This window comes from Oreochromis aureus, linkage group 18, assembly GCF_013358895.1.
Source record: "Oreochromis aureus strain Israel breed Guangdong linkage group 18, ZZ_aureus, whole genome shotgun sequence".
In the NCBI taxonomy this organism is placed as follows: domain Eukaryota; kingdom Metazoa; phylum Chordata; class Actinopteri; order Cichliformes; family Cichlidae; genus Oreochromis; species Oreochromis aureus.
In genome coordinates, this window is record NC_052959.1 from 19,939,052 (window position 1) to 19,958,262 (window position 19,211).

Genomic DNA, 19,211 nt, shown 5'->3' on the forward strand with positions numbered 1-19,211 from the left:
ATACAATGGAATTATATATATACATATATACATACATATATATATACACACACACACACACACACACACATATATACATATATATATATATATATATATATATATATATATATATATATATATATATATATATATATATATATATATATATATATATATATATATATATATACACATATATAAAAACCAACAAGAACCCCCAAAAAAAAAAAAAACCTGATGTGATTTAAAATGTCCGACTTTGGGAATGTTAAATAATGTACTATATATATACATATATATACATATATATATATATACACACATTAATATATATATGTTTATATTTTTAAGCCGGGTTTTTGCAAACAATGCATCTGGGACGTTTTTACGGAAGAGGATTAGGGCAATTGGGAAAAAAAGAGTGGGCATGTCTTTTTTTCTTTTCTTTTCTGGAATTCTGAGAAAAAAGTCAGAATTTAATCTCAGAATTTGGGGGGGGGGGCAAAGACATGCCTTTTTTCCCCCAGTGGCCCTAATCCTCTTCCATAGTTTTTCCACCTACTGTTCACAGAAGGAATGGTCTCGATAGAAGCGCAGCCATCATTGCCACTGTTACATTTTGTTCCACCATGTTAATACTATATGGGAACCATCCGATTGGTAACAACCTAATTTTTTATCAGGGATCTGCCAATACAGTAAAAGCATAGGTGGATAGAAAAATACAGTGGGCCACCGTCAGTCATGGATTGACCCCCCAGAGCCCAGGTCTCAACAATATCCAATCAGACAGAAGGCAGCAAACATCCAGACAGCTTTGATTCTCATTCAAGAAGCCAGGTGAACTATTCCTGAAGACTCCTTAAAGAAATTACTAGAAAGCTTGTCTCAGAGTTCAGGTGTTGAAGAGTCATCACACCAAATACTGATTTTCAAACTCTTTAGACGTGGACAAACAGTTTTTGCTTATAGATTATATTTCCATGTATGTTTCAATAATGTTCATACTGTATTTCCATGTGTGCTTATATAGATTTCAATAAATTGCTGGTCTCCTTTCCCATTTCCATATGTCCTCTCAAGTTCTTCCACATCCTGTATCATAAATGTAGTTGACTACATTAAGTTGACTCAGGTAACTGTGTTATTACTGTGCTTTTAGGTTTAACTGCTGCCTTTGATACAGCGGATCATAAAATTTTTATTTCTCATTTAGAGCAGTTGGTGGGTGTTAGCAGTACTGCACTGCAGTGGTTCAGATCTTATTTGGCAGAGGAAACTTTCTCTGTGAAACTTTGTGAGTTTGTATCCTCTGCTGCTTCTCTTCAATGTTGAGTCCCACAGGGTTCAGTTTGAGGCCTTCTTTTCTCCCTATACCTGCTAGCCCCACAGCTACATATACACCTACCTGCTCCCTTAGGTCCTCCAATCAGCAGCTCCTTAAGGTGCCAAAACTAGGCGTAAATTTAGAGGTGACCGTGCGTGTGCTGTAGCGGGTCCAAAGTTGTGGAATCATCTCCCCTTGCAGGTTAAGCAGACCTCTTCTCTTTCTGAGTTTAAAACTCAGAAAACATTTATTTGCTGAAGCCTTTAGCACTTTTTAAGAAGTTGACTGTTTTTTTCCCTAATTCTCTATTCTTAATGTTTGATTTGTTTATTTTCTGCTTACGCTATTTGTATATGTACAGCACTTTATGGACCCTGGTTTATTTTAAAGTGCTTTATAAATGGTGTGGCTGTAGCTCAGGTGGTAGAGCAGGTCATCTACTGATCGGAAGGTTGGTGGTTCGATTCCTGGCTTCCCCTAGTCTGCATGCCAAATATCCTTGGGCAAGATACTAAGATACTAACCCCAAATTGCTCTCCGATGCATCCATCGGCGTGTGAATGTTACTTAGAAAGCACCTAGAAAAATGTGCTTTTGTGAATGCACAAGTTGTGTAAAGCGCTTTGAGTGCTCAGAAGAGTAGAAAAGCGCTATATAAGAACCAGTCCATTTACCATAAATAAAGGTGGCAAGGTACAATAAGTTGAATACAGGAAACAAATCCTGTCAAATTTAATGTACAGTAAATGTACAATAAACTATGTATGCACATTTAAATATCACAGTTTGGAGTCCTGATCATGAGTTATGACACTTGTTCAAATACTTTGATTTAAGAACAAAAAAACGAAAAAAGCAGCACAAAAATCTTAAGTTGCTATAAATTTTACACTATACCCATTTTAATTTTGGCTCAAGAAACAGATCAAAGTACTTCTCCCATCACCAATTTCATGTATAATGCAGTATCTTTTGACCCAAACTCTTCCTTTGGTCTACTTCATGATTCATACACAAGCTGTTTCCATAACTGTTGCCTCTAAGGCTACATGAAATTTGACAATAATATGGAACTATATCAATTTCCTGAATTATGATTTTTTTAAACAAGAAAAGGATAATGGCAATAACTTGAGTAGTAAAGAATATTTTATTCATTAAATACAAAAAAGTTGAGAACAGTGATGACTAAAATAGAATAGAAAAGGCACAATAATTGAGTCAAAAATCACACTGTGCCGTGGAAAATAATACAGTCTCCTGTCTTCTACCTTATCTAAAAATAGGCAGTCTTCTTCCTGTTTTAAATCCATTGAGTTCTACTTTTGAGAATTCCCGTGGCAGTATAATGGCTTGGCATAAGGAGCAGGTGCTGAGGTCAATTTTTCCCTGTAGCATCAAAATGAAGGCCTACAGAACAAGAGAAAGGAAAAAAGAAAAGACAATCATTTTAAATGGTTAAACAGCTCAGGATGAGAAGATTTTATTCAGACTATTTTTATTGATTTACAATGCAACTGTATTTGTATAAACTGAAACAAGGTTTCACAGTATTAAAAAAAAGCAACTCTTTTAGTATCCACCGGCAGGTCACACAAGCGTTAGATCAATTTATTAGAAAATACTGTCAATGTTACTGTCAAGTCTCAGATGTTTTTCAATTCAAGAAAGAAATCTGAATACACAGTAAAGACGGCATGTGTAGCTCAGCAACAGAACATGTATGTGCATATTCAAAAGTGTGGCCGACTTACCAATGGACACAGTGGTTTCACAAGAAGGAGCAGACCTTCTGCGGCCTGAAAGGGTTGGTGCTAGATGACACACCAGTGAGCAGAGGGTCTTGGAGAGCATTCTGTATGCAAAACTGTTGTAGATCTGCAGCTGCCTGGGAAACCTGTTGAAGACAAGAAAAAGTACACAAGTCATTTAGAGCAGGTGCATCCCAATATTTTTGAATGACTGCTCAGTCACCTGTATGATGCTTTTTGCTTTTTGGAGCTGGGAAGAATGGATAATGGACTGGATGTTATATAGTGCTTTTCTACTCTACTTGAGCAATAGAAGTGCTTTATACAACATTGCTCATTCAGCCATTATTGGAAGGTTTAAGTGCTTTCTATCCAACATCGGGGTTAGCATCTTGTCCAAGAATGTTTGCCATACAGCCTGGAGGACCTAGGGGCTGAACCACCAATCTTCCGATTGACAGATGACCTGCTCTACCAGCCACCCCTGAAACTGTAGACCTGAACAGGGCTAATAATACTTCACTGCACAACTGTAAAGGAAACTGTGGGATGCACTTTTTAAGCCTGACCAATATCAGAGATGAAGCCTTGGTGTCCAATTTTGCTTGCGGCATAACTGGAAATGCAGGAACTCTTTTAAAATAGATGCTCTTCATTTACATGGGACTGTAAACAAGGCACATCTTCTAGATCCATGACTGAATCCAGTGTTTTAGGTTGTTTGAATGTTGTTATAGAGAGTATTTGGGAACATGTTCAGTGTTTGAATTTGCAGAAGCAGCCAATAAAAACTATCATTCTCATTCTCATCATTCATCAATTATGTGCTGATGTCAAGTTCAAATCTTATTGTTATATACAGCAGCAAGTACAAGTTGGTAGCCAGCATACTCCTTTGCCTTGTACATTTGATATAATCGACAAAATTCTACTTTGCAGTTGAAAACACACAACATGTTTATACAGTGTGCCACTAGATTAAAACCACAGCAATCTCTGGATGGAAAACACTATACACTGCGGGATATCGCAGGAATGCTGAGAGACCTTTTCACATTTTGGCTTATGTGAGGACACATAGATCAATAGTGGGTTAACGACTCACAGGAACCACCTCCAAATGGGACAGTCCCCACTAGGGGTTTATTACTTATGTAGTTTAAAGGTAAAGACCCTACAACATTAGAAGGAGACCCCAACAATCAGATGACTCCCTATGAGCAAGCACTTTGTGACTGCGGGACAGAAAAAAACAAAACAAAACAAAAAACCTTTTCACAGGAAGAAACCTCTGACAAAAACTAAACAAGTAAAACAAAACAAAACAAAACAAAACAAACAAAAAACCCTAGTGTGAGCAAAACGGTAACATAAAATGTGAATTCAGAAAGGACTGCCCACTACATTTAGTTTACAAAAATTAAAACAAAATAATGAATCTGTCTCATACATGGTGTTTGGCTGGTCTGCAAGTTTAAGAAATTTGCTAGCTAGTACATTACTTTGAATAATTATTTTGTCAAGTAAAAACATTAGCTACACTGGGGGGAAAAAGATATTCCTAAGCTACAGTTTTAACATTTGATCTTAAATCGCTTCGTTACATTCGTAACCAACTACAGCTAGTCGCGTTGTTTTATGATTACAAGCAGCGCGAAACTTCAACACTTCCCCCTCGGTACAAACAACGCCCTGCTTCACAGATACTCTCGGCCAAATTAGCATCACGGTGCTAGCATCTAGCAACAGCTAGCGCTATCCGCAGATTTTTCCGTTAATTGTCAGGAAAAAAAAAAGTCACTTTTACTTACCTTAACTCTGTTTATGCTCGCCTCGAAACGAAGCTGCTGTACCACCTTTTTCATGGTCACCAGGTTGGATGAACCCGACATTTTTATGCCTTTTCTGTGATTGAAATAAAACGCTGGGCGGAGGGAAACACGTCTCTGGTGGTTGCTGCTGAGACAAAAGCACAGATGACGATATCCGGATTCCGGTTGTTCATACGTTTAACTGCAACTCCCGATTCAATCCACCAGGGGGCGACAAATGAAAGGGAAACATTTCATTATATTAAAACAATCTTTATTTTTCTTACTTCTTGAGAGCAGATCTAATCGATCTAATGTTAATGCAATACATACTTCAAGTCATAATTTATACTTATAGATTATGTAAACATAAAAGGTAATTTCAGTACAATCAACAGGTAGAAAATAATTTCTGGCTACAACACCTGACACCTACAACACCTATCATTGCTTGGTACCCTTTCTTGAAATACAGCTTAAAATCTGAATTGTCAGTAAAGAAATGAGCTATGGCAGACTTAAAGTGCTTTCTTGTGTGATCAAGCTTTGGTGAATTGTCTGTGCACATCCATTGAAAAATGATTGTTCAGAGCTGATGGATTTCAGCCTCAGATATAAACTAAAGTTTGTTGCAGAGATAAAAAACAAAAAACGAAAAGAGGCACTTCTTTAAAGTTCTTTAACTGAGGCTGTTCTCATCTTCACCCATAGAGAAAATACTCAAGTCACTGCATCGACCTCTGTGTTTTGCCTTGACCCGATTATCTCCATCTTCAATGGTGTTACACTCTTGCCAGAGCCCTCGATTTGAATGTCTGGAGGAACTAAAAAGAGAAAAATATATACACTACGTAAGTCTTATCCTCACTGATTCATGCATCTCTTGTTAAGACATTCAAATGTAATATCCTGCAGAGCATTTCACTGCATGAATGAAATGCCATCCCTGAAAACAGTTATCTAGTAACTCACTAATACCTGCTTTCTGGTATTAAGCGGAGTGTCCGGTAAAGTTCAGGAGTTGATGGCACAGCACCACTTTGTGAAGATCTGGGAGTGGAGAACGTCGTGTAGGTAGATGATTTGGCCAGCTGAGCTTTCACTGAAGACATCCTGATCTCTGGCTCACTTCCTGCAATACAGACCATGTTTTAAGGACAACAGTTTTCTGGTAATGCATAAGGTGTTCATATCCAGTATTAGAAAATGATTATTTGTTAGTCTTTCTCTTACACCAAGTTTTTGTAGTTTTCACACTGATGTCCCCAAGCAGATGGTACTGAATAAACAAGACTAACTTGACGATGTGATATTGTGGAGCTGTGTAAAATGCACATAAAACTGTGCAATGATTTGGATAGCTCATAAACTGTATTCACAATAGAACATAGGAAACAGATCCAGTGTTTAAACTGAGAGGGTTCATTTTAAATTTGATGGGAGTGACACTTTTCATAGCTCAGACAGAGGCCATGACAGGTTGGAAAAGTAGGTGGTACTAAAGAACAGCTGGTGGAACATTTCGCAAGTAAATTGGTTAGTTAGTAACAGAAATATTATGGAGTGCATTTAAAAAAGAAAAAAAAAGAGAAAAAGTGCATCTTAGAGAGGTTGAGTTTCTAGGAAGGAAAGATGGAAATGGGTTCACAAAATTCAGAATAGTGTTCCTTAAAATAACACTGCAAAGACCATGAATATGTCATCATCTACAGTAAATGAGATTGAAAAGAGTGGAGGAATCTGGGGAAATCTGTGTGCTAGGGACACGACTGAAAACACTGGATGTCTGATCTTTGGGTTCTCAGGCAGCACTGCATGAAAATCAGATACGATTCTGTCATGGAAGTCACTGTACGGGCTCAGGAAAACTTCCAGAAATCTCTCAGTTTGCTGTGCCGCCCACAAATATAGGTGGAAGCTCCATCATGTAAAGAAGAGACCATATCTGCACATGATCCAGAAATGCTGACATCTTCTATGGATGAAAACGCTTTTAAATGGACTGTGGCAAAGTGGAAAACTGTTCTCTCGTAAGATTTTATGGACGATTGATAAAAAGAAGAGGGGATGCTACTCAGTGGTAAACATGGCCCTGTCCGAACTTTTGAGATGAGTTAATCCAATCCAATCCAATCCAACTTTATTTATATAGCACTTTTAAAAACAACAAAGTTGACCAAAGTGCTTTCCAAAACATGAGTAAAATAAACAATAAGATATACAATAAATAAGATTAAGAAAGTAAAAGATTAAGAATGACCAACAGCTGACTAAAAACTGACTACAAACTGACTCTGATAATACTCCTAAAAAGCCTTTGAAAAAAAAAAATGTGTTTTTAAAAATGATTTAAACCTTTCAAGTGTTGGGGCTGACCTAATATGGAGGGGCAGTTTGTTCCAAAGTTTGGGGCCACAACAGCGAAAGCTCGGTCCCCTCGGTGTTTCAGTCTCGACATGGGGACAGCAAGGAGTGACTGGTCAGATGATCTGAGAGACCTTTGTGGAGTGTATCGGTGTAGAAGGTCTGACAGGTAAGAAGGAGCCAGGCCATTTAAGACTTTAAAAGCAAGCAGTAAAATTTTAAAATGAATTCTAAAATGGACAGGCAACCAGTGTAAGGAGGCAAGAACAGGGGTAATGTGCTCACATTTACGTGTCCCTGTCAACAGGCGAGCAGCGGCATTCTGGACCATCTGCAAAGCGTGATAGTGAGGCCTGATCAATACCAATATAAAGTCCATTACAATAATCAAGTCGAGTAGTCACAAATGCGTGCAGAACTCTCTCCAAGTCACAAAAAGAAATAAAAGGTTTTACTTTAGAGAGCTGCCTCAACTGAAAAAAGCTTTTTCTCACCACTGTATTTACCTGTTTGTCCATTTTAAGAGCTGTGTCAAATTTTACTCCGAGGTTGGTGACAATTGATTTGACACACGATGCAAGAGGACCCAAGTCAGATGGAGGGACACCAGGTCCATTCGCCCAAATATAATGACTTCAGTCTTCTTTTCATTGAAGTTTAAAAATTCAGAGCCAGCCATGCTCTGATATCCTTAAGACATTCTAAAATAGGCCTGAAGGGGTTAAGGTCATTGTGTTTCAGCGGTAGATAAATTTGACAATCATCTGCATAAAAATGAAATGAAACTTTATGTTTTTAATAATATGGCCAAGGGAAGTAAATAAATACTAAAAGAAGGGGCCCAAGGATGGATCCTTGAGGTACACCACATGGGAGAAGGGCAGAAGATGAATGAAATTCACCAAGTGAAACGGAAAAACTTCTATCAGAGAGGTATGACCTAAACCACTCCAAGGCAGTGCCTCTAATTCCAACATGATGTTCTAGACGGTAAATCAAAATATTGTGATCTACTGTGTCAAAAGCTGCTGTAAGATCCAAAAGCACAAGTAAGACAGACTTCCCAGAGTCAGCAGTTAGTAAGATATCATTAAAGACTCTCAAAAGTGCAGTCTCTGTGCTGTGAAGTGCTTTAAAACCAGATTGAAATATCTCAAAATGTTTTGACTCTGTAAAAAAGTCTGCAGCTGTGAGCACACTTCTTTTTCTAAGATTTTAGAGACAAAAGGAAGCTTTGAAATAGGTCTAAAATTACTGAGCAAAGAGGCATCCAAGCCAGGGCGTTTCAGCAGAGGCTGGACCACTGCCTGCTTAAAATTGCAGGTACATGGCCTAAAGTCAGGCTGCTGTTTATAAGCCTTTGAATATAAGGTCCAATAGTGCCCCAAACTTCTTTAAAAAGCGAGGGGAAGGACATCACTGGGAGAGCCAGACTTGATTTGGGTGACAATTTTACCCAGTTTAGATAGAGACACAGGTTCAAAATGGCTAAAAATTGCTAAAGGCGTAAAAGTAACAGAAGGGTCATAAGAAGGGGTAAAATATGTGCTCTAATAGATAAAATCTTCTCCACAAAAAATTTAAAAAGCTTCACAAGTTTCAGCAGAAGCTTCTGTACAGTTGGATTGGGGAGGGTTAAGAACAGAGCTTAAAATACTAAATAAGACACGGGGCTTATGGCAGTTGTCACTAATAACACCTGCAAAATAGGCGGATTTCTGGTTCTTAACAATTTTCTGATATTTATGCCAGCTATCTCTTAAGATATCATAAGACACTTGTAGCTTGTCTTTTTCCCATTTGCGTTCTGCTTTTCTGCACTCTCTTGAGCAGCCCGAGTGATGTCGTTCAGCCATGGCTCAGACTTCAATTTAGGGCGCCTAACCTTCAGAGGAGCAACAGTATCCAGAATGATTTGACAAGTAGATAGAAATTTTGCAGTCAGCTCCTCAGTGTCGGCACAGGTTGAGAGCTCTGAGTCAACATTAAAGGCCTTATTAAAGGCGGTAGAAAACTGGATGGCACTTGATGGTTTAAACATGCGAGAAGCAGTAGGAGGGCTACAGGTAGTGATATTACAGGGAAGAGAAGTTTCAAACAATACAGGCATATGATCAGAAAAGATGGCATCATAAATTTGAAGATTATAAACAGGTAAACCATAAGACAAAACCAGATCCAGAGTGTGTCCATATTTATGAGTAGGACCAGTGACAGACTGCAAAACATTAAAAGCATCAAGTAGGTTTAAAAAGTCCTTTGCCAGTGGTTTAGTAGGACAACACACATGAATATTCATATCACCCAGGATTAAGACCTTGTCATACTTTGGCATTATTTCAGCCAAGAACTCAGAGAAGTCATTAACAAAGTTACTGTTATATTTTGGTGGACGGTAGATCACCGCACAAAGAACAGGATGACTGCTACCAAGCTCAAACATATTCAGTTCAAAACTGGAGAAAGTGACAGGTGACAGCTGGCGACAGTGAAAAGTAGATTTATAAACTGTGGCCACTCCTCCACCTCGGGCCCGTAGTCCTTGGTGAGTTAAAATACGAACAATTTGGCGGTAATAGTTCTGAGAAAGAGCTTAACTCACCGTCACTTAGCCAGGTTTCTGTCACACAGAGGAAATCCAGATTATGAGAGGTGAAGAAATCCTTCAATATGAACGTTTTATTTGCTAGCGACCTAGCGTTAACAAGGGCAAACCTGGTAGGGTCCGTCGGACCGGTGACAGCCATCCAGGGAACCTGTTTCAGATGCCGAAGATTCCGCGGATTCGCTCCACCGCGACGAAGACGAGGTAAGAGAAGGCGGGGATGCTGGATCTCTTCAGCCAAGCCGACAACAGGTACCAGCCAGGTGCCAATAGGTTCCAGGAAGCGACAGGAGACAAAACGCCGGTGCAAAGGTCTGAATTCAGTCAGAATGCATTGGGAAACTAATCTGTTACTGCCAGATGAAGGAGCCAAATAGGATTTCAGTTTCACGAGTAGCCCGCTGCGTTTTCCCCGACGTTTAAAGCGCTTCCTCTTATGAGATGGGGTAGGGGTGTAATCCAGGTGATGCGGTACTCCAGATAATAGTGGAGGTGGAAAAAAGTCCTGTCCATCAACGTTAGTCTTTCCCAAATTCTCTGTGGCAAGTCGAATATTTAACAGAGTTTCACGATCGTAGGTCAATAGAGAGTCAGCGTTGTTCATTAGAAGTGACAAAAACAATAAAAACACGCAGAGCAAAAGTGGATCCGACAGCCGTGGACGGCGAGCCATGCACACCGGCGCCATCTTACACGACAACAGAAGAAGCTGACCCAGCTTAATGGCATCGAATTCAAAATGAGTGAATATTTTTCTTACAATTGTCCATTTTAAAACGTTTGATGCTTTCTATGTTGTTGTTTCTACCCTGAATAAAAATCTGGAATTAAAAAAATAAATAAATAAATTCATTGCATTTACACAGCATCCCAACTTTTTCAGAATTGGGGTTGCAATTGTGCCCAAATTTAGCCATGTTAGTAAGTAAAACATTTAACCACTAAGAGGCTACGTCATTCAACCGCCCACTCCAGAAAGCACCTTAATTTAAATTGCACCAACTTACTAACTGACAAGGCACTGTGACCATCTGATGAGGAGCATCTCCTTCGGTCTGTAAAGGGAGTCATATTCAAAAACTGATTCTTGAGCCATGAAGCACGATCCTCTTCGAAGGCCTTTTTCTGTCGAAATGAAAAAAAGATTCCAAAGAAATAAATGCACCACCACCATCACAATGTGTGCTCAATTTAACTACGGGACCAAATCAGAAGCCTTCAGTACCTCTCGGCCCAGACGAATAGCAGCCTCGGTGAAGTTCTTTCTCTCCCTCTCGAAGTTTCTCTTTTGTTCTTCAAAGAGCTTCCATTCCTCTTTGAGACGCTCCTTCTCCTCCAGTGTGTAGCAGTCATTAAGAAGAGCGGCAGTCTCATCGTCAAACGAGGTGTTGAGTTGTTGCTGCAACAGCAGAAGTGGTTATTCCTTTGATACCGCATTATTTCTTAATGTTCCCAAATCATTTTTGATACTGATTAACAGGCCAGAAACATCCTCGTGGGGACATCCCATTGACATAATGCTTTCCCTAGGCCTTTACCCAAACCATCAAAAATGAATGCGTAACCCTAACCATAACCCAATTGTAACCCTGACAGTAAAACCACATTTTGAGATTTGAAAAAATGCCTTCAACCCCGTGGGAACCTGGATTTTGGTCCCCACAAAGATAGTAAGAACCCGTGCACACACACATCCTCCCCTTTGTTAACACACTGACTACCTCTCATCAGATGCTGACCTGAAGTAGCTGCTGTTGTGCATGAATGAACTCTTTGCACTGCTGGACTTCACACCTCATCCTCTCCATCTCATCCTCGTGGGTTTCCAGAGGTATCATCTCTTTATTAGACTCCAGCTGATTCTGCACTTGAGAGACTTGGCAAACAAAAACCAAATGGATAAGCTGATAATTCTGGTTTCTTTCCAGGCATGACACATTCAGCTACAAAGGAAAAGTTTTACAGATGAAAAATGTTAAAAGTTGTGCCATTGTGTCTACGCCGAAACTACCTTGGCTGTCTAATTTCTCCACATGGTTCCTCAGTTTCCTCCACTGCTGACGGATGCTGTTTGTTAGCTGCTCCCTGGCATGCTCACAGGACTGATCCAGAGTTTCTCTGCTGGTGTCTCCCATCTTCTCCTCCCCATCCGAATCATGATGCTGCAAAACAGCCAAAACAATATAGTGGGCTTAAAAGGAGGAAATCAGGAGATTTGAACTTCAGACATGTCATTTCTAATACTCTGGTAAACATTTATGGACCAGTTTTAGTGCCCTTTGCATTTTGAAAATATCTATATGCAAAAAACAAACAAAAGCAACAATTTAATATGGTAACAAGACTAAAGCATTGTACCACTTTCGCTTACAGGTATGATCTATTGGTGTCTTGGCTGAGTCCATTTGGCAAGGTTGCGTAAGACAACGTATTGGTTTGCTTGGCTAAATATTCAACTTCAACACCAAGTAACACCACAAGGTGGCGTCTCATTCTTTGTTGTTGCCCAGATACTCTCAGGGATTCTTGTCACTGCCGTATGTGCGTACGTATGTAGGTACGTATAAATTTTCGATGGCGATATTGTATCGATACAGTGACACCAAATATTGACATTTTAAATAAATGAAAATGCTATGAATAAGGGGGCTCATCTCACCTTATACGAGGTAACCTTTCTACAAACAGTTGCAGTCTGACTTGATTGACTGAAATCACTCTAGGAGAGACGGCATTTATTTGAAGGTTTCAAATAAATGCCGTCTAATTTATAAGTGCAGACTAACTGCTACCATGTTTTCATCAATTTGAATGAGACTTTGTCAGTGAGCACAACTCGAGGGGGTTCGACTCAACCAGCTGCCAATGGAAATGTAATAGTTAAATATGAATTTCTGTTAAATGTGACTTTCTATAGGCATCAATAGACGTGATATTTTTGATCATTTATCAGTTAGTTGCTGTATCATCAGGAACATATTGTATGTGATTACCAACTTGACCCTATCCAATTGCAGACTCATAGCAACATACAGCATAGTGTTTTAAAAAAACAAAACAAGAAAAAACAAAACAAAATCACAATAATATTGTGATAATATCGTATTGTGGGGTGTGGCGATTCCCACCTCTAATGATCTAAAGTAATGTACAACAAAGCCCTGAGCAGCTTTCTGGACTAACAAGCTATGCCAGAAGCAGTGACAACAAAGTACCTGCTTTTTGCAATTCTGAATGAATTTGAATTAAACCTACTGCTGAGGAAACAAGACCCAGCTCTTATACCCCCCTTGTTGGAGGCATAGGTACACCTGAGTTTTGTAACAGCAATAAAAGCCCTATTCTTCTTTTATGTTTTGGTTTATTGTCCAAAAAGCAAAGTCCAAAATGATTTAAACATAACCTGGTAATTTTAGTGCATGCTGTCTATGGGTAAAAAAACAAAAAAACAAAACAAAAAAAACCCAAAAAACAAAACAACCCAACACAAAACAATTTACTGGGTTAGTGATTAAACAATTTATAGTTTTATAGTAAGACTTTTATTCATAAAGTAGGCCTGTAAACGTTGTGAATAGATACCATCACATTCCTGTGACACCTTGCAAGGATAAATATTATAGCCAGTACCAAACTTTCAATCTAAAATATCCTCTGATATTTTTTCCCCTGACACGTTAATGTACATATGAAGTAGGGCTGTTCGATATAATGATATATATCGGATGACGATAGAAAAACGTCTATCGTTTCATTTTACGCTATCGTTTGTTTCGTGGTGTCGCAAAATAAACTGTTTACGGCAATATTTTTTCATTATTTTGATGGTCACTGTAGTGGCTATATTAATTTCCTAAAGTTCTCTCTTTCTCTTATATTTAATATAGCCACACTACAGACGGACAAGCGCTTGTTTTTATGCGTTGTCGTTAGCAACAACGACGGTAAAACCACCTCGTGTCCGCTTGTTTATTTTCCACATAAACCTTTCACAATAAAGCTCAAGATCCTGTTGAGACTTTTCAAAATAAACTGAATCACGTGAAAGATGCAGAGTATTTACGGATGAGAAGCAAAAAGAGCCGTCAGGTGCTAAAAATAAACCTTAGACTCAAACGTTAGAACAGGCTTTTCCCCGCAGCACGCTGTGTAATAAATACTCACAAAGAAAACGGCGGCTGTTACAACCTATGTCTAAAAATGTATCGTTTCATGCATCAGTTAAAATACTCGACTCCAGGTACGCGACGCCCAGCTGGAAACACTTCACGCAAGTCGAGCTGCCCGACATTCACAGAATTTACAGAAAATGTTACATTTTTGTGATTTATATCGTTATCGGACGATAGATGTCTTAATATCGGGATATGAGATTTTGGTCATATCGCACAGCCCTAATATGAAGTTCATGATTCGCCATCTGGATGGTTTCCTGCCCATAAGAGAACCATCAATCCTAGCTTTTCAAACCCATCTACCAGAAGTGTGGGTATGCGTGTGTGTGTGTGTGTGTGTGTGTCTCAAATACCTGCTCCTGGCTGTCATCAGCAGTGGCTCCTCTGCCAGAAGAACTGCATGGACTCAGGATATGAATCATCTCCTTCTTCATCTGCTGGAGGACTTTCTTCAGCTCAGCGTTCTCCAGCATCAAAGACTTCTGACTTGCCTCGTAGTCACTGAGCAAAGACTTGTACATCTCACCCTCGTGGCTGCAGAAATCAATGACAAATCAGTTTATGTAAATAATATTACACATTTTTCAATTTCCATGGTTAAAAGAATTTCACTATCAATATACCTGGCTGTCGCTTTTGCAGTCTTCCAGTGACCCCTTTTCCCATCTGACCGTCCCAAGCAATTCAGTACATCGATAGCTATTTGGGGAAAAAGAGAAAATCCAACAGAACTGACACAAAATTATGCAAATCATTTTTTGTTTAAATTAAGCACATTTACCTAGTTTCTTATCCTTTCTGTCAACCAGCAGCTGGCTGAGGCGCTCTTTGAGCTTTGCAGCTTCTCTCTCTTTTCTTTTGGCATCATGACTGTACTGAGAGGCACGGCTAGCAATGATACTCTGGAGCTTCTGGACCTGTCCAGAATAATTGATCATTTACAAGCTGTCAGGTTTGTGCATCGTGAAATAACTAGTATTAGTAAACACAACCACAGTGTGAGGAGTAGCTTTACCTCATCCTTTTCTGTTTTTAAGCAGCTCTGCAAAGTCTTAATTTTCAGTTGCAGCTGCCTCTCCATTTCATGCAGACCAGATTTCTCCCTTATGGACAGTTCCAACTGATCCTGGAAGGAAACACATGGTAGATCACTCTTAAAACTGTTATGTGCTGTCTGAAGAATTTTATAAATCAAATTAAATAATCTAATAAACTATAAATAAATAATCAAATACAATTCTATGTGAATCAAATGACCTTTATTTTTTCTAGCAGCATGTTTAGAGAACAAAAAAAAAAAAAAAAAAAAAAAAAAAAAAAAAAAAAAGGGGGGACTATGCATCGCAACCAGATACCATCAAAGTGACAGAAAGCACGTCAAGACCTCCCAGCACACAGCTCTAAAAGGTCTGTCTTTGTTTGACTGACAATGTTCAGTGGGGATATTCACAGTGTATACACACACTACCATGTTTTCATATCTCTAAGAGGTGACAAAATTTGACAATGCATTACTTCACCTTTACTCCAAGACATCTGTATGCAGACTATAGCCCGAAGAAATAAAATGTTGGCTCCACAGAGAAACGAAAGAGACACACTTTCTCTCTTGGAAGTACATTAAAAGAAAGATCAGCCGTTATACATGCCTTGAGTCTGGTATTGCTCGTCTGCATAAGCTCCATGGTGCTGGATTTCTTTAGCTGCTCTTTCTCAAGCGCTTCTACAGAGCTCATAGTTCGTCTGTGAATCTGTAGCAGCTCATAAATGGCATTCAGAGCCGGCACTGCATTCAGGCCAGTCCCCTCTGGTGAGGTGGCCTCAATATACGTAGAGCAGAGGCCCAGTGAGGCGAGCTCCTGTGGGCGGATGGAAATTAAAAGTATGTCCTTGTCTAGGGGTTATCTTTCTGGAGACAATAAAAAGTTTGTATATAAACCGAACACTTCAAGTAGTAATAATAACAATCAATAATGCTAATAATAATAATAATAATAATAATAATAATAATAATAATAATAATACTAACAACAACAACAACAACAACAACTATAATAATAATAATAATAATAATAATAAACCTAGGGCCTTCCATACCTGATTGATGTATGAAATGCACTGAAGAACGTTATCCTCTGTGCAAAAGGCACTTATTACACTGTAGGAGCTTTTGGCCAAGGGAAACAAGTACGATGACACAAAGTTGTTCTGTCTCGAGGGTGACATCGTAACATGTGATATGCTGGATATCTCACAGTTTTCTGTAAACAGAGAACAAAGAAAGGGAAAAATGTTGAAACTGTGGATACATTACATCTACTGCTCTCTTCCTCTACTGAGAGGCTTGAAATAGGTTGCAGATGAGAAATGAGAACAAAAATGTGGGTCATCTCTAGCAAAGCTAATGGGACTTGCTATTCTTGAAGCGCTCTATCAAATGCATCGTTTTAGCACACACACACACACACACACACACACACACACACACACACACACACACACACACACACACACACACACACACACACAAAGTTACCCATCGATGCCTCAGTTGTCCACCACTCTCCCATATCACCAACACATCAGGACACGAGGACACGAGGTCATAAGTTGTCACCAGGGAGATGGATTAAGCAGCCGGGGGTTGTGGATCAGAGGACAGCACTGGAACAGAGCGCTGCAACAGAGCATCAAGCCATGAGACAGACCAGCAACAGATAATCTGAGCCGAAGCTTCATCCACACAGGATTAACTGTCAGATGTGTGCCGGTTTGGAGGGGGATTCAAATGGGTTTTAGGAGGGTGCTCCTATTGGTTACTGGCATCCAAACTGCTGGGCTGTAAGATGATCTGAGCCTCAAACCAAAGGATTACAGAGATAAAAAATAAGAGAATCCATTACAGACAGTAAATCTGACAGACTCATTTGTTCTACTTGTTTGTTTTTTAACTTTAATCACTGACATGCTCGGTGAAACAGGCTGAACCACACACTAAACTACAGGGGCCACTCCCACAGCCTCGCCGCCGTGACTTGCATTCAGGTACAGGTTCATTGTGTTAATGAATAAAAGGAAAAAACGGCGCACTGTAAAAAGCTGGGGGGTGTTAAAACGGTTGGACGCAACCACCAATCATGGGAAATGCCTGCTGCCTCACAAGCCAACTCTTCCCAGTTTATCTAATGAAGCAGAGAGCTTACACAGCTTTTATCTAGAAATACACACACTGAGGAGGCGATAAAGTCAGACGTGCTTCGACGTGACACACTCGATGCTTAACGTCAGGAGCTGCTTAACGTACGTAATCGAGCAAACATGCTTGCTTACTTTGCTGTGTCGTTTGCTAGACCTCTACATAGCTATAGAGAAATACCTTAGAAGCTTAACGCTGCTTAGCATAAATAACGTTCACATCTGCCGTGTTTCTCCCCCGTGATATTAGTTAGCCAACAGGATAATAGCCATGCTAACATGACAACACAACAAAGATACTCACTCAAGGGCGTGAAACAGGTCAACTAAATCCCAGTTTAGCTCCGTGCTGGTGCTGGCACGGTTAATACACTCCTTCCCCGAAAACACCTCCAACTCTAGTGTAGACTCCGGTCAACATCCTGTCAACAGCGGCAATAAGTATGAAAACTCCCTACACAGCCCTGCAAATACCTCCACAGGTTAATGGACAGACTCTGGCTGCTGCGGCGTTTGTATTTTTTTTTTTTTGAAGTCTATTCCTCTGCTGTCGTCCAATCAAACTGCATCGTTATTGGTGGCACCGTTGTTAGGCAACCAGTATGAGGGCCGTGCATTGGGTGTACATTATGCAAATGAGAAATGCCGTCAGGTGCCACAGTCAGGTGTCATAAATGTCACTGCCGCGCCCCCTGTGGCTGTAGGAGGTATTACTACACATAAAGCCTGTTTTGACAGCTTTATTTATATAGAGCTGCCAAATTAATTGTCATTACACATAGACTCAGTGTGCTTGAAATAGAGGATAATGCCTCAAGACAATGAAAACAAGACAGTAAAACTTTACAAAAAAGTAAAATGCGAGTGACAGAGGTAATTCACTTCAGGTCAGCACTCAGCTCCTCCCAAAGAACAGGGCAACAGCTGATGTCCTGCAGGTCTGACTGGGTTAAACAAGTCTGAGATGTCCCGGAGGCCAAACCATTGAGAGCTTTATGAACTAACAGAAGGTTTAGTTCATAAAGGGGATTTTAAAGGAAATTCTGTGTTGAACCGAGAGCCAGTGTAGTGACTTCAATATGTTCAAATTTCTGTGTATGCATAAGGACTCTAACTGTTGCATTCTTGGCGAGCTGAAACTGTACAACTGATAAATTGGATAACTTCTTGATTTGACTATAAGGACCAATTTCCCTGAGCCAGTTTGAGAATTTTCTAACTTTTGATATGTGACAGAAAGCACTTCTGATAACCTTATTAATATAATTATCAAAACTAAGATCATTATCCAAAATAATGCAAAGATTCTCAACTTACTCACGAAAGAGATGATTAGTGTAAAAAAAAAATAAAAAAATCTGTCTCTGACTTTCTGGACCAACAACAAATATTTCTGTCTTGTCTCTGTTCAGCTCTGTTCAAAAGGTTTGTAGACATCCAGTAGTTAATGTCATCAGAGAAGCTTATTAGGTTGTGTACAGGGGTTAAATCATCAGAGGAACAAGGTAGGCACATTGGTGTATCATTTGCATAAGTATGATAGGATATATTATTATTCTTTATGGTAATACCAAGCAGGAGCATGTAAAGGTTAAAGAGTAATGGGCCAAGGACAGACCTTTGAGGAACTCCTGATGGAATGTTCATTTATGCAGATCTAAATCAAATAATTGAAACAAAAAAACCTCTAGCCTTTGAGTACAATACGATGAGACCCAATCAAGAATCGGACCTTTTAAATCAACTGGATCATAAAGTCTTTGAGTTAAAATGTCCTGATCACCAGTGTTGAAGGCAGCAGTGAGATCAAACAGAACTAAGATCTGCTGATCTTAAGGTCACTGATGACTTTATAAGAGCTGTTTCTGTGCTATGTTTGTGAGGAAAACGTCAGATTAAATTTACAATAGGTGCCACTGTTATGGCTAAAGGTGCACTGAAATATATCCAGAAGGGACATGACTGATTCTAAGTAGCTCTCAGTACTGAAATTCAAACTTT

The 19,211-nt window shown here is 39.4% G+C and overlaps 2 protein-coding genes across 3 annotated transcripts; both read right to left on the bottom strand.

Moving 5' to 3' along the window:
• Window positions 1-2,189: 2,189 nt before the first annotated feature.
• Window positions 2,190-5,048, bottom strand: gng5 (guanine nucleotide binding protein (G protein), gamma 5). Its single transcript, XM_031733591.2, has 3 exons — window positions 4,872-5,048; window positions 3,064-3,206; window positions 2,190-2,719 (listed from the first exon to the last, which is right to left on the bottom strand). The coding sequence occupies exons 1-2, from the start codon at window positions 4,950-4,952 to the stop codon at window positions 3,081-3,083; spliced, it is 207 nt and encodes a 68-aa protein (XP_031589451.1). The 5' UTR covers window positions 4,953-5,048; the 3' UTR covers window positions 2,190-2,719; window positions 3,064-3,080.
• A 110-nt stretch (window positions 5,049-5,158) lies between these two features.
• ssx2ipa (synovial sarcoma, X breakpoint 2 interacting protein a) lies at window positions 5,159-17,782 on the bottom strand. 2 transcript variants are annotated; one of them, XM_039602198.1, is made up of 14 exons: window positions 17,515-17,782; window positions 16,552-16,692; window positions 16,113-16,276; window positions 15,665-15,874; window positions 15,031-15,141; window positions 14,797-14,932; window positions 14,639-14,714; window positions 14,369-14,549; window positions 11,852-12,002; window positions 11,580-11,716; window positions 11,066-11,239; window positions 10,848-10,965; window positions 5,850-6,003; window positions 5,159-5,695 (listed from the first exon to the last, which is right to left on the bottom strand). In XM_039602198.1, the coding sequence occupies exons 2-14, from the start codon at window positions 16,583-16,585 to the stop codon at window positions 5,551-5,553; spliced, it is 1,791 nt and encodes a 596-aa protein (XP_039458132.1). In that variant the 5' UTR covers window positions 16,586-16,692; window positions 17,515-17,782; the 3' UTR covers window positions 5,159-5,550. The 2 variants fall into 2 exon arrangements, with proteins under 2 accessions (XP_039458132.1, XP_039458133.1); XM_039602199.1 differs by lacking the exons at window positions 16,552-16,692; window positions 17,515-17,782 and having other exon boundaries at window positions 15,665-15,924; window positions 16,113-16,247.
• Window positions 17,783-19,211: the final 1,429 nt, after the last annotated feature.

Coding starts and splice junctions, on each gene's coding strand:
- gng5 (XM_031733591.2), bottom strand. CDS start 4,952: ATGTCGGGTTCATCCAACCTGGTGACCATGAAAAAGGTGGTACAGCAG. Junction 3,207..4,871: donor CGAGCATAAACAGAGTTAAG/GTAAGTAAAAGT, acceptor TGTCTTCAACAG/GTTTCCCAGGCAGCTGCAGA.
- ssx2ipa (XM_039602198.1), bottom strand. CDS start 16,585: ATGGGAGAGTGGTGGACAACTGAGGCATCGATGG. Junction 11,240..11,579: donor CACAACAGCAGCTACTTCAG/GTCAGCATCTGA, acceptor CTGCTGTTGCAG/CAACAACTCAACACCTCGTT. Junction 6,004..10,847: donor TCACAGTGCCTTGTCAGTTA/GTAAGTTGGTGC, acceptor TCTGTATTGCAG/GAAGTGAGCCAGAGATCAGG.